This window comes from Salmo salar, chromosome 24 (assembly GCF_965601325.2).
Source record: "Salmo salar chromosome 24, fSalSal1, whole genome shotgun sequence".
Lineage (NCBI taxonomy): Eukaryota > Metazoa > Chordata > Actinopteri > Salmoniformes > Salmonidae > Salmo > Salmo salar.
Window position 1 is genome coordinate 34,744,341 of NC_138314.1, and position 18,274 is coordinate 34,762,614.

Sequence of the window (18,274 nt, forward strand, 5' to 3'; positions counted from 1 at the left end):
ACAAGGGAAATAGAATAAGTGACCTATCAAAAGGCAGTTATGCCTGTCAACAATTTGGTTAAAAAAAAAATACAAAAGACAATTTATTTGTAAGTTGGAAACATTTCTTTTTGTCACAGGACCAGTCCCTAGACGTGTTTTCATGTCCTTTGAAGCATTGAATATTGGCTCAAGTTGTTTTATTTAACATCCCATGGTTAAGTATGTGTTGAGCCAATATGGAACTTTAAGCCTTCTCAGTCACCATAAATTAATTGTGAACGGGCGATGCTCCTACCCTCCTGGTTATAAAATAGATCTGATTGATGTTTAAGACTCTGCCAAATAAGTCAATCACAGCATTATACAACATAATTTGATAGTCGATCCCCCCATCCCTTCAAAGTTATTTGCATTAATATCTTCCCTGTGAGAGATTACAAAAGTTTTGCCATCAAACTTCAACTGGGAAGTTTTGACAGCATCCAGGCAGTTCTACACCTCGTTGTTTAAAACATGAGGGAGCTATTGGCAGGCTCTGAGTTATGAATCCAATAAGCCTTCATCGAGGCCTTGTCATTTACATTTGGCCCACACTGCAGGTAGTAGTCGTCGGTGAGGGGTTTTAGATGGCAGTGTTATGGCACCATGTTGTAGGCACTGTCAGTGCAGTGACATATTGCTGTGTCATAAGTGTTTGCTTATAATAACTTTGAGTCCAAGCCTTTGCTGTCATTATTATTCCCTAAGAAATGACATTGTAGCAAAACTGAATTGGAAAAATAGAAAAGACCTGGGAAAAGATGAGCGTGCTAACCAAGTTATTAATCCTCATCAACTGAGACAGACCAGGCACTTTCAAATAAAATATGTTTTCCTCTTATTGAGATTTCAGCTTTGCTTATTTAATGTGTGTTTTGCTGTGTGGGTGTATTTCTTGGCTTCATTGCAGTTAAACAGGCTGAACTCTACGCTATGTTTATCTTAGGAAATGCTGCTTTCCGAGTGTGGGGTATTCCAGTATCATTAGTGCAGCCTCCGTGCCTTGGGCAGCTCAGGATGGTTTGTACGAGGCTAGCTCTGGGGAGCTCAGGATGGTTTGTACGAGGCTAGTTCTGTGCAGCTCAGGATGGTTCGTACGAGGCTAGCTCTGGGCAGCTCAGGATGGTTCGTACGAGGCTAGCTCTGGGCAGTTCAGGATGGTTCGTACGAGGCTAGCTGTGGGCAGCTCAGGATGGTTCGTACGAGGCTAGCTCTGGGCAGTTCAGGATGGTTCGTACGAGGCTAGCTGTGGGCAGCTCAGGATGGTTCGTACGAGGCTAGCTCTGGGCAGCTCAGGATGGTTCGTACGAGGCTAGCTGTGGGCAGTTCTGCAGAACTCTAGAACTAGAACTCTGTGAATGACAGGCACTTCATCTATCACTTTCCATCCATCTATTTACCCACCAGTCCTTTCCTCTGACTTAGAGTTCAACCCACTGTATTGGATTCATTAAGTCAGTCGGAGATTCTCTGAAGGAAAAGGATGGACCACAACCTGATACAATGCATCACTACTGTAATGATGTTTGCGCAAGCATCCATATCTAGTCAATATTTATAATGGCAAAAGACCCCTTGATAATGTTGACCATGTTTTGTCTCCTTCTGTTTGTTGTTTCTCCACTCAGGACCGTGCCACCCGAACCCATGCCACAACAGAGGAATATGTGAAATCAGTGAAACCTACAGAGGCGACACGTTCATAGGCTATGTCTGCAAGTGTCCAACCGGCTTCAACGGAATCCACTGCCAACACAGTAAGTTGGATTATCATCATTGTCCTTGTATCTACCGGTGCTAACATTTCTAGGCAAAATCTCCATATGAAAAAAGAGTGAAGTAGAGATCGTAAAGAACATTTTGCCATTCATATAAAGACTTTTCACTGGTTAAATGCTCACCTGTCATGACCATCCAAGAGCTTAGAGAAAACAAATAATGGTCCTTTACAGAAAGTAAAGGTGTGTTTCAAGCAAAGCTGTGTTTAACTTGAAAGAGTGGGTTCAGCAAAATGCCAGAGCAGTAAATCAGGTACAGAAAATAAAAGTGCTGAATTTGCTTTCTTTTGTAGAGTATGCACTTAAAAATGTTAGTGTTAGGAAATGTATGTTGCTACACTACATGATGTAAGACCTTGAACAGGAGCTGGTGTTACTGCATCTTATCTCTGTGTGTGTGTGTGTGTGTGTGTGTGTGTGTGTGTGTGTGTGTGTGTGTGTGTGTGTGTGTGTGTGTGTGTGTGTGTGTGTGTGTGTGTGTGTGTGTGTGTGTGTGTGTGTGTGTGTGTGTGTGTGTGTGTGTGCGCACATGTACACATAAATTGTATTCAGGATGTTTCCTGTAAGAGAACTAAGACAAACACAATTATGAACATATCCTTGAACAATGCTGTGCATGTTAATCTGTGCTGCTTTTTATATTGCACAAAACAAACACAAAGCCATGGCGACGGTGTGAATAGATCAACATGAGAGCAACATGTAGTCATAGCTACAAGGTGATCCTTTGAAAAATGTTACTTCACATTTTGAGAGTATTACATTATTGTTATTACATTATTACAGTATTACTTGCACTGTTTTTGAATGCTTTATCAAAGTAACCTTACCCCTCAGACCAGAAAACAATTCAATATGAACAGGGAAGAAGTAGGGAACCCGCTAGCCACTAACGCTGGATTAGTGGCCAAAGTTTAGTCTTTGTTTGGAAGTGCTAAATGCTATATCCTGCTGGATGATATATAGGCCAGCTCCTGTGGTTCCTATACCCTCTCTCCCTGTCTCTGCTTGGCGGATCCGGGCATTAGGTTTCCTTTCCTATACGCAGGCCATCTTCCTCACAGGTGTGTCTGTAAATAATGAAGAGCAGCTTTAATATATTCTGGTCAAGTCTGGGCGGGATGGATATTAGTTTAGAGACAGAAAGAGAAAGAGAAAGAAAGGGTGGGGGAGAGAAAGGGTGGAGAGCGAGAGAGAGAGAGAGAGAGAGAGGGAGAGAGAGAGAGATAGCTAAACCAGATGCATCTGGTATTTCCCCACTTACATGTAGGTTAAACAGACCCAGAAGATAAACAGAGATGTTCTGGAGAAAAGTGATTTTCTTTTCCTCCCTGCTATTGTGAGAAAAAGAGCATTCGAGACACAGTCTACAGAGAGTTATGGTTGTCTAAATGAACATGAGGGACAGGGGAGATTGACTGCATTTATGTCACCACAGTCTTTTAAATGTTTTTTTTTACTTGCTTTAGATTTTATTAGCTTTCAAGTGAAATTAATTCCAGTTACCCGACTTAATAAATGCGTGGAATTCCTTTGTTATGGTGTTTTTGATCTTTGGAATGCTGCAAAATGCTACCCATCGTTAAACTTAACCAATTCTTGAATTTATCCATATTGTAAAGTATCCAGATAAAACACAGTGAGATCTTGTAATTTATTGCTATACAGAAAGGAATGATAAGGACTGTATCACCCATGTGTATTTGTTCTACTGCCAAGTCACACTCACTGTGCTCCAGTCCCCCAACTTTTCTGACCGTTTCCGCATGTGATGGCTTATGGAAAGGTTTCGTGTGTGTGTGTATATATATATATATATCTGTGCTCCATTTAGTTAGTCTGCCTTTTAATTAATTTCAAGTGAAAGGGCCAAGTTCTTTGACTAAGTGACAGCTCTACATTTAATCCTGACTTTTTCAACATTAGCCTCATGAATTTGGCCCAATGTTGATTTCAGAATGAGTGATCCTGTTAGCATGCACATCATAATTCAGTTATTGTTTTCCATTAAGCCCCGAGGGCGAGAGACCTATTTGAGATGACCTAAATATGTGCTCATGGCTGCCAACCTAAATACATGCTAATGGCTACCAACCTTAATATGTAATAATTGCTGCCAACCTGATTGCGTAATAATATCTGTGAACCTTAATGCGTACTAATGGCTGCAAACTAAATAGGTACTACTGGCTGTCAAACTGAATACGTACTATTGGCTGCCAACCTGAATACGTACTAAAAGCTGCCAAACTAAATAGGTACTACTGGCTGTCAAACTGAATACGTACTATTGGCTGCCAACCTGAATACATACTAAAAGCTGCTAACCGAAATATGTAATAATGGCTGCAAACCTTAATGTGTACTGCTGACTTCCGACCTGAATGTGTACTAATGGCTGCAAACCTGAATACGTACTAAAAGCTGCCAAACTGAATGCATACTAATGGCTGCCAAACTGAATACGTACTAATGGCTGCCATTTTTATTTTCACTCATTACAGTCAAATTAATAAAAATCTGTACATGTATCTGAAGACATTAATAAACAAAATCTAGTGTCTGGATAATTTCTGCAATTAATTGATAAAGGCACAGGAATAATTGTTCCCTCAGAATGACAGCTTTGCTGGCTTTGTTGAGGTGCGGGTGGGCTTTTAATTGCTGACGAGCTTAATGGAAAAGATAAAATTGAGTCGGTCGGATTTTATCGGAGAGGAACAAACCCGAGTTGAATGGCTGCCTGCGTGCCTTCATTCTAAGTGGAGAAATATTGCCAGGGAATCCAGCAGAAACCAGAATGACAAGTAGGGAGAAGCAGAGACGATACTGATATGTGTTTGCATATTGAACACTGGAATAAATGTAATGTTGTCTGGCTTGACACCATTTCACAGCTTATTTTGCTTTAAAACAAATCACAAGTCAAATAAAGTCAGAGATAACTTCACCATTTTATTTACTACTAAACTAACCACAGTCTGTTCACCTCTTGCTCTTATTCTGATTGAACATGTACTACATAATGTGCATGTTATCAGTACTGTATATGATGTTACCAATACTCTGGTTTGAATGTGCAGCAGAGAAACCCAAGCCTTTGCCGTTCCCTTTACCTGCTCACTCTGTCAGACCCAAATCCAATTTCACACCTTTGAGCATTATCCTAAACACAGACAGTATTACACACCATGCTCTTCAGAGGTGGTTTATGAAGCACAGACATAAATGACATGGCATGAACAGCTTGGGAAATATAAGCTATTTTAAGTCTGTTTTGATGGACAGGTCTACAGCTGAGTTAACTTTTTTTTGTGCTGAGCTATTCAGGAGACAAGTTGAGTTGTTGAGATTTTAGAGCACAGACAGGGCATTTCAGACACCTCAGCGACAAATTCGCAAACAGCTTTACAGAATAGGTTTGTACATTCATGGTCGGCAGCTGAAGTACATTGTGTTGGCTTTGCCAAGGAAAACTAGCTATCAAGGAAAAATAGAAAGGTGTGTTTTGTACGTCTGGCTTCTAATCCTACACTCTTAGAAAAAAATATGTTATCTAGAACCTTAAAGGGTTCTACTGCTGTCCCCATAGGTGAACCCTTTGAGTAATCTTTTTTGGTTGCAGGTAGAACACTTTTGGGTTCCATGTAGAGGCCTTTCTACAGAGGGTTCTACATGGAACCCTTAAAGAGCTCTACTTGGAACCCAAAAGGGTTTTCTTATAGGGCTATATGATATGTCACAAAAATAAATATGACGTTTTTTGTTTGTTTATGTATTTGATGTGCACACCTTACTGAAGCCCAATATATCTCTGTTTCAATACTGTATCTACCAAACAAACCTTTAGCTTTCTCCAGGATGCAGTACTGTGCTGTAGTTCTCTCTAATAGAATGTGAACATTTGGTTTGTTAGCACTAGGGATTCTCTGATTCTAACACAATTGGGCATCTGGTCCTTGAAATAATGGACAGTTTAGGCTTTCATCAATATAAGATGATAAGATGGACATTTTTTGGGGGCACAGAACCAAGACAAGGATGGAGAATCCCAGGATTGTGAAGATTACAGTATGTGACTGAAAGTGTATTTGTTGAAATCCCTTGGGGGCAGATGGATATACCCTCGCTTATCCAGCCTCTCCTAGGTAAAATGGAGTCAGTGCACATTCTGTCTGCCGTGAAAATACATGGGAAATATAAAATATGTATTAACTTAATTGAATAGAGCTTAGAGAAATAAAACACCTGTCATGTCAAATCTGATATGTTATGTGATAATAGTTGAATCAGGGCTTTGTTTTGCAGACACAATCTGTAAAATCAACCCGTTTTCTGACATGTATTATAGTATGTTTGTTTTTCAAGTGTCCCCATATGATCGGTGCTCATGCTGGCGACCTTCCAGGAGTCTCCACAGTCTGTAAAAGGCACAGCAAGTCCCTGGCGGTTTGGCTTATTATCATCACTGTTATTATCGCAGCTCTTATTTTGAGAGAATGTGCCGCTGCGTTGTCATTACTCAAATGATGCGCTGTCATGTTCACGTGGCGACAGGGGGCCGACTGTCAGACCACAGTATTCGGAAAATGGCTTATTATTGTAATGAAGTGTCAAACATGCAGGCGATTGGGAGTGATCACCTCTGTGTCTGTAGGGGTCAAGCCTGTCCTGGGCACACATACTGCGTCTTCCATCTACCAAGGTCAGACAATACAAACAAACAAAGGTTGATTCGCTGTTGTTTACATTTTGCAGAAGCATCTTTCTTACTTTCTCTATGTGTTTTTTCTGTCTTTGTTGTAGGGTTAATGTGTCATGATACAACCACTTGTCTTGGGACTCTCAACTAATCCAGTGGACAACATTGGTTGTACTGTACAGTACCCCCTGTTAACTCCATTGCAAAACTGCCTGCAGCAATCAGATGGCAGGCTGTAGTCAACATGAGGCATTTCCTTTTCAAAACATCGAACCTATCCTGTCAGGAAGAGATGATAAACTAGGCTTAAATGAAAAAGCACACCATCATTATAACAGTGCTCTCTCGCTAGGATCTCAGGGTGCTCCACTATCCTCACTCTCACTGATGTAGAAGACTACAGCACATCAGCTCAGTATGAGTAAACAGCGAAGCAGTGCACTATGAGCTTAATGATGTCTCGAACACTCTCTTCCTGAAATAGGATAATGTAGGTAGAGAGGGCACAGAACCCCAGCCAGCGGGAAAGGCTGTGTGGTGATATGCACAGTGTTCCCAAGCTGGCTCCATGGAAAACAAGTTTAAAACATGCCTTCTTCTCCGAATGGGCTGGGGCTGTGCCTTCACTACATCCCTTTATTCCTCGGCCAGATGTCTCAGAGTGCATTTCATCTCCAATTTTTTATCAATAAGCAGTCTTTGCCCTCTTTATTTTCAAACCATGCCAACAGGGCACAATTGATTGAAGCTAAACGTAGGATGTGTGGGTTTTTTCATATTTGATGATGTATTGACAGGTGCTGTCATGTCTTGTTGGCTCTGACGCCTGCTCGGCTCCCTGTTCTGAGGGAATCAGCCTGTCTTCATGGCGTGGTCTAATATGAGCCACGAGGAGCAATTACTGTAAGTCAATACACCTGGTCAACATCAGAGCGGCCTTTCATCTGCACAGGCGACAGAGACGCTAGATCTGCATCTGGGCATACTGCTGGCTCTCCGATTATGCCCGCATTAGACACATTTATTTGATATGCTGCTGGAGAGATGCAGTGGTACCGCCATTTCTGTCTTTCTCTCTTTAGAACACACAGTTAAACCTTCACACACACACAGGGAGAAAACATACATGCTTTGCACATACAACAGACTTATATTCACCTCACGGCATCACATCTCCATGAAATGCTCTCAGTGACTTTGGCAGAGGTATATCTGTGTATCCCTGCATGTGTGTGTTAGCGTGAGAGAAGGTATAGCCTGTACAGTACCAGTCAAAAGTTTCGACACACCTACTCATTCAAGGTTTTTCTTTATTTTTGCTATTTTCTACATTATAGAATAATAGTTGAGACATCAAAACTTTGAAATAACACATATGTAGTAAACAAAAAGTGTTAAACAAATAAAAACATATTTTAGATTTTAGATTCTTCAAAGTAGCCACCCTTTGCCTTGATGACAGCTTTGCACACTCATGACATTCTCTCAACCAGCTTCATGAGGAATCCTTTTCCAACAGTCTTGAAGGAGTTCCCACATATGCTGAGCACGTGTTGGCTGATTTCCCTTCCCTTTATGGTCCAACTCATCCCAAGCCATCTCAATTAGGTTGAGGTCGGGTGATTGTGGAGGCCAGGCCGTCTGATGCAGCACTCCATCGCTCTCCTTCTTGGTCAAATAACCCTTACACAGCCTGGAGGTGTGTTTGGGTAATTGTCCTGTTGAACAACTAATTATAGTCCCACTAAGTGCAAACCAGATAGGATGGCGTATCACTGCAGAATGCTGTGGTAGCCATGCTGGTTAAGTGAATAAATAACAGAGTTTCACCAGCAAAGCACCCCCACACCATCACACCTCCTCCTCAATGGTTCACGATGGGAACCACACATGCGGAGATCATCCGTTCACCTACTTTGCGTCTCACAAAGACACAGAGGTTGGAAACAAAAATCTCAAATTTGTAAAAGTCAGACAAAAGGACATATTTCCACCATTCTAATGTGGAATGCTCGTGTTTCTTGGACCAAGCAAGTCTCTTCTTCTTATTGGTGTCCTTTAGTAGTGGTTTCTTTGCAGCAATTCGACCATGAAGGCCTGATTCACACAGTCTCATCTGAACAGTTGATGTTGAGATGTGTCTGTTACTTGAACTATGTGATGCATTTATTTGGGCTGCAATCTGAGGTGCAGTTAACCCCTGTGCGGCCTCACATCCAGTGAAAAATCCTATCGCCATTAGCATAACAAAATGTAATAATTTTTTTTTTTCAATTTTTTTTCCAAATTATATCATTTTATAGATACACCTCTCCTGAATCGAACCACGTTGTCCGATTTCAAAAAGGCTTTACAGCAAAAGCAAAACATTAGATTATGTTAGAGGAGTATATTGTAAAAGTAGCCACATAGCCATTTTCCGACCAACCACATGCATCACAAATAACCAAAAAACAGCTAAATGCAGCACTAACCTTTGACAATCTTCATCAGATGACACACCTAGGACATCATGTTACACAATACATGCATTCTTTTGTTCGATAAAGTTCATATTTATATTTAAAAACAGCATTTTACATCGGTGCGTAACGTTGACTAACTATTTTCCCTCAAATGCATCCGATGAAACAGCGCTACAATTTACTAAATTACTATTCGAAAACATTTTTAAAATGTAATATTGTCATTCTAAGATTTATAGATGAATATCTCTTGAAAGCACCTGTACTGCCAGATTTAAAAATAACTTTACTGGGTAATCACACTTTGCGATAAAAGGGGATGCGATACTCAAAACAATAGGCTAGCAATACAGGTCAGCGCCATCTTGGAACAATCGCATATCAAATCTAGTCTTGTATACTATTGTCAATAATCCCTTACCTTTGATTATCTTCATCCTTAGGCACTTCCAGGAATCCCAGGTCCACAACAAATGTATTTTCGTTCGAAAAAGTTAATCCTTTATGTTCCATTAGCTTGTTGTTGTTAGCGCGTTCTGAAGGCTGCACCAAAAGTTCCGACGTGCGCGGGGCTACTCTTTCACCAAAATGCATTTTTTTCTTATTTAGGTTCGTTCAAACATGTCAAACGTTGTATAACATAAATCTTTAGGGCCTTTTTCAACCAGAGCTCCAATAAGATTCGAGGTGGACGATTGCATTCTGTTTCAAAACGTTTCGAAAGAGGAGGGTAGCTAGGGGCGCCGGCGTCATAATGGTGATGGCCCTCTCCGTGTGACCACGTTCCACAGCGTGTCATTCTGTCAGTTTTCACAGTAGGAGACTCAAATCACTTTGTAAAGACTGGGGGACATCTAGTGGAAGCAATAGGAAGTGCTCAATAAACCATAGCTCACGGGGTGATTAATAGGCAACGTGATGAAGTTGAGTCCGCAATTTATAATTCCACTTCCTGTTTCGATCTGTCTCGGGGTTTTGACTGCCATATGAGTTCTGTTATACTCACAAACACCATTCAAACAGTGTTAGAAACTTTAGGGTGTTTTCTATCCATAAGTATTAATTATATGCATATCCTAGCTTCTGAGTTTGAGTAGTAGGCCGTTTAAAATGGGCACCATTTTTTTTCAAAATGCGCTGTGGCGCCCCCTATCCTAGGCGACCGTCAAGAGGTTAACTCTAATTAACTTATCCTCTGCAGCAGAGGTAACTCTGGGTCTTCCTTTCCTGTGGCGGTCCTCAATAGAGATGGTCCTCAGTTTCATCGTAGTGCTTGATGGTTTTTGCGACTGCACTTTCAGAAACTTTCAAAGTCCTTGACATTTTCTGGATTGACTGACCTTCATGTCTTAAAGTAATGATAGACTGTCTTTTCTCTTTGCTTATTTGAGCTGTTCTTGCCATAATATGGACTTGGTCTTTAACCAAATAGGGCTATCTTTTGTATACCCCCCTATCTTGTCACAATACAACTCAAATGCATTAAGAAGGAAAGAAATCCCACAAATTAACCTGTAACAAGGCACACCTGTTAATTGAAATGTATTCCCGGTGACTACCTCGTGAAGCTGGCTTAGAGAAGAGTGTGCAAAGCTGTCATCAAGGCAAAGGGATGCTACTTTGAATAATCTCAAATATAATGTTTTGATTTGTTTATCACTTTTTTTGGTTAGGACATGATTCCATATGTGTTATTTCATAGTTCTGATGTCTTCACTATTATTCTACAATGCAGAAAATAGTAAAAATTAAGAAAAACCTTTGAATGAGTAGGTTTGTCCAAACTTTTGACTTGCACTGTATGTTTGAGTGAGTAGGAATGCGAGATAGGTGTGTGTGTGTGTGTGTGTGTGTGTGTGTGTGTGTGTGTGTGTGTGTGTGTGTGTGTGTGTGTGTGTGTGTGTGTGTGTGTGTGTCAGGTGTGTGCGTACTGGTAGTGAAGTCAGGTGCAGGAGAGCAGAGAGTTGTGAACAGGCGCACACTACTTTACTGAGGCAGGAGAAACCAACAGACGGACGCAACTGCGTCAAAACCTCCAGCCCATAGGCAAAAGTGCAAAACACGCAAAACAGTCACAATAATTTATGTTTAACAATAAACATCTTCATGAACAACACAGTAAAAGCAAACCAGTATGGCGCGTCAACAATAAACACGTAACACAAACAATTCCACACAAAGACATGAGGGGGACCAGAGGAATAAATACATGCAGTGTGATTGGGGAATGAAAACCAGGTGTGCAGGGAACAAGACAAAACAAATGGATAAATGAAAAATGGAGCGGCGTTGGCTAGAAAGCCGGTGACTTCGACCGCCGAACGCCGCCCGAACAAGGAGAGGAGCCGACTTTGGCGGAAGTCGTGACAGTGTGTGTGTGTGTCTGTCTGTATGTTTGTGAGTGTGTGTGTGTGTGTGTGTGTGTGTGTGTGTGTCTTAAAGAACAACAGTCGGCAGTCTTCCCTATTTGTCACGACTTCCGCCGAAGTCGGTTCCTCTCCTTGTTCGGGCGGCGTTCGGCGGTCGACGTCGCCGGTCTTCTAGCCATCATCGATCCACTTTTCATTTTCCATTTGTTTTGTCTTGTTTTCCTACACACCTGGTTTTCATTTCCCTCATTAATTGTTGTGTATTTAACCCTCTGTTCCCCCCATGTCTTTGTGTGGAATTGTTTGTTGTAAGTGCTTGTGCACATGTTTTCTGGTGCGCGACGGGTTTTGTACCCATGTTTGTTATTCTTTATGCCGTTGGTTTTGCAATTAAACTGCTCCAGCTATTACCTAGTTCTGTTCTCCTGCGTCTGACTTCCCTGCCACCAGTTACGCACCCCTTACACTATTGTACAATCATAAGCATAGGGTGGTCATTTCTGAGGCTTGTCTCTCTCTTTCTGTCTCCACAGAGCAGAGGGGGGTGGTCTGATAGGCCTGTCTTTTACTGCAGCCCCTGCCTCAATATTTTGATCTCTCTTCCCAAAGTTTTAGGAGCATATTTAGCATATTTATTTACCCAAAAGTCTTATTCATTATTTTCCTTCATTAGAAGCCATCCATTTTAGCTCAAAATATTTAACATTCTATAATAAGGTGGGTGTGTTAATGAAGGCACCTCTGATTAGATATAGTGTAGCTGGGAGCTAAGTTGTAGTAGAGTTTGGTTGAATGTGGTCCAATACTCAAATATCCAAATCACGCTCCCCCAGCAATGTCAATTAATTAATCACGATTAGCCTAGGTGGATGAAAATTACATAGCTCAAAAATAACCTGAAAAATAATTTGACAGGATTAAATTGTGTTTTTTTCTATGTCTGTGACTGTGTAATCCATTGATGATGCCCTTTTGTCATTTCAACAAAAAAATGTAATGTGATGATGTTGAATCAATGGGGAAAACTGATTACGTTTGAAAAACAGTAATTAACGTAAGGGAATTTTGCATTTTTTCACGCAACTTTTAACCTAAATGCAATGACATGATCAAATCTTTTGATATCACTTTGAATTCAGGTTAGTTGACAACTCAACCAAATGTAAACCAGTGTTGCCGGGGTTCAGCTGTGTGCCCACGGTGCTACCATCAGGACAAATTGGACACATTGCCCTAGGATGAGTTACGTCTGTACTATTTAGCACACTTACCAAATATCAGAAATCAAAATCAAACTGATCATGCAATATAATATGCTTTTGATGTGCCATATTTTGAACCATTTTCAATGATGTTGACTACTTTAAACATCTGCTTCTACAGAACCTGCTGGACCGATCGGAACCAAATTTGGTATATATCATCTATGAATGCACATCTTCCAAGAATCTGAAAAAACATGGCCGCTAGGAGCCAATGAGCTTGCATTCATGTTTTATCCTATCCAACAACTCCACAATGTGGCCAAACTCAATCATACTTTACAGGTTAGCTAAACTCATTATAGCGTCACTGTGTAGTCAATGTGAATGCGCTTGCAAATGTTGAGTCTTCACAGTGGTCGGAACATGTGAACCAAGTTTTGTACAAAACAAATATCTGTGACTGATTTATATGCATTTGTGATAGACCACGCCTATGTGCCTGTTTATTGGTCATTTGCGGACATGTTGTTTGACATACTAGCCTGGATTATAGTGTGTTTACAGACATTGGTCCATAGATGCCATTTATCAAGTTTCATGAAGGTTGGTCATTCGCTGCCAGAGGTAGCGTTTTAAGTGTTTTTCACAAAATTCAAAAGGCCGTAAAATCCATCATAGCGGATTTGATGTATTCTTGAGGCAGATTTGTTCCGTGTGAGGAAAGGGACCTATGTACCAAATTTCATGACTCTAGGTCACATGGGGTTAAGGTTGTGACCTTTAAAAGTTTGCATATTCAATCGCTTGTTATAGCTCCACCATGTGGCCAATTGGCATTGCATCGCATGGGAGGGTGTGGCCTTTGGCCCTTTACCATCATGCCAAGTTACACCGTCCTTGGCCTTACCATCTCATGGGAATGTGAATGTTATTTTACTTGGGGGAAAAACCCGGTATAATAATAATAATGAACGCCAACAAATACAATATGGTTTCACCAGCTACGCTGCTGAATCCATAACTAGACGTTGAACTGATGTTTGTGCCCAGTGGAAAGTGTCTGTGTGTGATTGAAAAAGGTTGAAAAGGTCCAGACAGATCAGTGTTGTGCATGAAATGTAAATTTGCCCCCTCGAATCCCACTAGCCATTTCTCAGGCCCAAGAGGAGTTGGCCTTATCTTATGTATCTGGGACAACAAGCTGGGGAAACAAGCTGGAATCAAGGTGCTTAGGGAGGTCTGCGAGGCCTGCCTTAGACCCTGAAATATTTTTCAGTCTCTCTACACCCTTAGCCCCACAGATCAGGACTGGCCTTTCCATCTCTGGGTAAGGCTGTTGACTGAGCAACACAATCTGCCTCCACATGCAGCACTCAAGAGAGACTAAGCTTAGCTGTCAGTCAAATTATTGCCTGTCTGAGCTGAGGGAGAGAGAGAGAGAAAAATAGAGATAAAGAGGGGGAACTGATGTAGGGAGAAGGAGAGAGAGAGTGAATAGTAGAGGCAGAGAGAGAGAGAGTTAAGAGTTGAGGCAGAGAGCGCACAGTAGAGACAACTGGTAGTGAAGGAAGCCAACCGAAGGGGAGAAGAGAAACAACAGAGATGCACAGATAAATGTTTTGGTTAAGAAAGAGAGTAGCTGGTGATATAACTAGATGCCTGCAACAAAACAAAACAAAAAAACAGATGAGAGAATCGGGCCAAAACTGATCCTGAACCCATTAGTTCCAGTTGGGGTGTGTTATATTTGTCTCCTCTGCTTCCCTCTCTGTCTCTGTGCAGTTATTCACCTGGTTAATCTTTCCTATGGAGGAATCGCCGGGATCGAGTGGTTATTGAGCCTAATTGTGCGGACACACCCTCTGTCACTTGGGCTGTGCTGTCACCCCGGCCTCTGCAGCAGGCAGCCAGGGGTGGCCCCACTGGCACACCGCCAAGCAGCATAAATAGAGACGCATTTCCAAATCCCAGGTGGCAGTAGCACTTACAACAGGACGTACCCTTGGGTGTTCAGCTGGACTCAACAGCCTAAACACTACAAGTAAATGTTCGGGACGAACAGCCAGAGCCCTATTTTTTCTGTATGGTCAGAAGAGTGTACTTCATCAACAATAAGGAATTACTGAATATAGGTGGGTGAAGCAAAAAATGTCAAGAGTGAGAACAAGGAAGAGAAGAGAGAATACTCTATCGAAAAGTGCTGTGAATAATTTGACTGCAAACCAAATGGATGTACCTCGACCAGAGTAGAACACTTCACGTTCGCAGGCCAGTTTTGCCTGTTGAATATGCATCTACATAGAGAAACATCAGTGTTCATTGGTGTGGCAGGTAGCCTAGTGGTTAGAGCATTGAGCCGGTAACCGAATGGTTGCTGGATCAAATCCCTGAGCTGACAAGGTGAAAATCTGTTGTTCTGAAGAAGGCAGTTCCCCAGTAGGCTGTCATTGTAAATAAGAATTTGTTCTTAACTGACTTGCCTAGTTAAATAAAATAAAAAAGGCTCAGTACAGTCAAACATATGATTATCCTGTGTTTTAAATATATTTTCACACTATGTTGTTGGAACAATTTGAAAAGACTGACATTTCAGCCTGTTTTGGTGGGATGTACTTTTGGCCTCACTAGGCGGTAAATTAGTTAATTGACCAATTAGAAAGAGAGTTCCAAACCTCTCTGCCAATAACAGCTGGTTTTCTGTTTTCCCCTGCCCACTGAAAACACTCCCAGACAGTCCTAGCTAAATTAATGCTTGAGAAATTGCACTTTGGTAAGAAGCTATTTTAGCAAATGTTTGACTATTTTAATTGAAAACAAGGCAACAGTAAACATGTCATCCCCCACGAATGATGCAGTGCCCCCCCTTGGGCCAATTGTGATATTGCATGTGACTAACAAATTTCAGATAATTTATAGCTCACGCCTTGGGCCAATCATTTGCAAATGCCGGATCTCAATAGCAAGACGCATCATTCATCTAAGTTTAGTCAAAATTGCGTGTGACTACCGTACGAACAAATGGATGGACAAATGGACAAACGGACAGACGGACAGACGGACTGACAGAGACAGATCCACAGTCCCTCCCCGATTTCATCATGGGGGACAACAAGTAAGGTGCATAATTGTTACACAGAAATGATTTTATATTGATATAAAAACGTCTGCATTGGACCATTTAAATAAACAGCACAGAGATAAAGGGTTAGGAAGGAGTAGACTAATTGAATTGGCTCTGAATTGATTCCCCAGAGCTACCACTGCAGCATTCTAATTTGTTGCGACAACATCAATATTGAGTCTGCATAAACCATATATTTTCAGTTCATTGTGAAAACCAGCAGGATCAAGTGTACCATGACTATTTTTTCTATTTGACAAATTTGACTATTTGTAAAATGCTTGCTGGATATCCTCCAGGTTTAAACACATGGTGCGAGGCTTTTACACTGGTATTTTGTTGCCTTAGCTGGTAGAGTCATGTAGATGGATGTAAATTGCACTGCGTTATAAAGCTACAAATACTCTGAAGCAGGTCTTATTCAATTGTTTTAAATGTCAGCGCTTTAGTGGCAAGGCATTAATTGTTTTATGATAGTCCGCTAGAAATGGAAATAATGTATCAGCGTTACTTAATGGACATAATTTGATGGCATAAAGGCAAATGACCACAAAGATTGAGCTTGTCATGAGATAACTCAAACAGAGCTTGAGAGTGGACTGCTTGCCAGCTTTTCAACTAAACCCACGGATCGGTGGGCTGTCTTGAAGACAGACTCATATTTCTTAGTGAGCTGCACTTCCTAAATTCTATCTGGAAGCATTAGAGGTCCACACTGACAAGGTTTTGATGATGGTAGCACTAACATAGTTGGTTCAATTCCAATAAGGGTTGCAAATACTGAATTGTCTATTTGGATAGGAATGTCTACCAAATGACCACATAAACCACTAAAGCTATTTGAACCTTACTGTTTTTATTTATTGATTTGTTGTTGAATTTTAACAGGGAATAATGAACTTTCCAACAGTGTCACCTCTTTCTCCCTAAAGCCCCCTTCTACACTCTCCTCCCCTTACCTCATATCCTCCTCATCTCTCTCAACTGATGGGCTTAGTCTTTAAAGGTCCTTGTTAGAACATCTCCATGATGTGAAGTGTGCCCATGGTGGATCAGACCCTCTTGTTCTGACTGATTAGTATTCCTTTCATATGTCTCGTAGATGCTCACTCTGAGCTTATTAAGATGACTCACTGAGCTCTCAACAGAGTGCCATTCGGCCAGGGTGTCGAGGGCTCTTCACATCTCCCCTGAATCCCAGGCATACGGCCCTCTGGTGACTCCGTCTCTCTCCTGGATGCTTTGTCTGTTATGCCCCGTTTCCACTGGCACTTAAAATTAGGGCCAAATTTGAGCTGGCTCGAATGGAATTTTCAAAATTTGAGCTGGGTCGAGGGAAACCCGTGCCAGTTTCACAACTGCTAACAGCTCAATTTGAATTTGGGCTGGTGACGCCATTACTATGTAACCACCAAGCTGATCACTGATGGATGCTGACACAATGTTAGCTAGCTTGTCAGAGCTTGTTGCTGTTAGCTAGCACATTGGGCAAGCAGTACTACAATAGTCAGACATGACACAAATTACCACTATAGCTGGATCCTTTATTCATTTTTGCACTACACAATAAACTTTTATGAGAACATTCAGCCCTCGAATGCTAGCTATCTAGCTAGCAAATCAGAGTTGGAACAAGCTAGCTAGCTAGCTAGCTAATGTGAGCTTGCAGGAATTTTAGCTGGCCAATTCATATTGAAAGCTAGCTACATTAGATACATCATAGCAAACCTGGCATCTGATTTGCTTGGTTAGCTAGCTAGCTAATAGCCAATGCCATGGCAAGCAAGGTCGGAAATAAGCTAGCTACCTAGCCTGTTGTGCTAGCGACGACACTAACTGTTTAGCTAGCTAGCTAACGTCAACAAACTAAATACATGGCTCTGAGTCTGTCTGGCACTGGCATGAGTATGGGGTAACGTTAGTTTCAGCATGGTGAGGGTGAAATCAATTCCTAAATATCTTGCTAGCTAACAACATTAGCGAAGCTAGCTGATGTCACATATTGGCTACCTGACAACATGATATAATTTCTCATTTCTGGAGGCAGTGGAAATGCAAATTGAGCTAGCCCACCAAGGCCAGCCCAACCTGGATTGACTTCAAAGAGCCAATGTAAACAGGGCTTTACATGATTCTCACCAGCATTCTAGTTGTCTTTTCAACCATCACCATTCACAGTGTGTTTCTGAGTAGCTCCTCGCTAGCCAAATCCCACTTGAATACGTGTGTCCTTTCAATACACTGCTCTTAATCCCTCATTCACCACTAAATGTATCATCATGTCCCTCAGTGGGGATCTCATACATGACATGCAGCAATACAGGAAAAGGGAAGCTGAGAAAGCTGTGTACTGGGATGGAGTTTAAGACATTCCTTTATGGGGGAAACACTCACATTGCTGAGCTGCGAGATCTGTATGTAATTGTGACTGACTGACAAATTTAGATAGACAGCTCTGTGATATGAGTGTGAGAGACGGGCCATGCCATGGCCTTATCTGTCAACAGAGATGAACAGGACACAATTCACCTCACAGGCACCCAGTCCCATCACATGAACAACACTGAAGGCTGTAGTATACATCCAGATTTAAGAAGTGGCAAAACTGGTGAA

The 18,274-nt window shown here is 41.5% G+C and overlaps 1 protein-coding gene across 3 annotated transcripts in view; it reads left to right on the top strand.

The window, feature by feature from the left end:
• The window catches only part of LOC106585765 (EGF-like repeat and discoidin I-like domain-containing protein 3), a 213,270-nt gene that overhangs the window by 64,462 nt on the left and 130,534 nt on the right, over window positions 1-18,274 (top strand). For all 3 annotated transcript variants that reach the window (XM_014172354.3, XM_014172355.3, XM_014172353.3), the window contains one exon: window positions 1,650-1,778. In XM_014172354.3, the coding sequence (XP_014027829.1) occupies window positions 1,650-1,778 (129 nt within the window). The remainder of the gene's footprint in view (window positions 1-1,649; window positions 1,779-18,274) is intronic.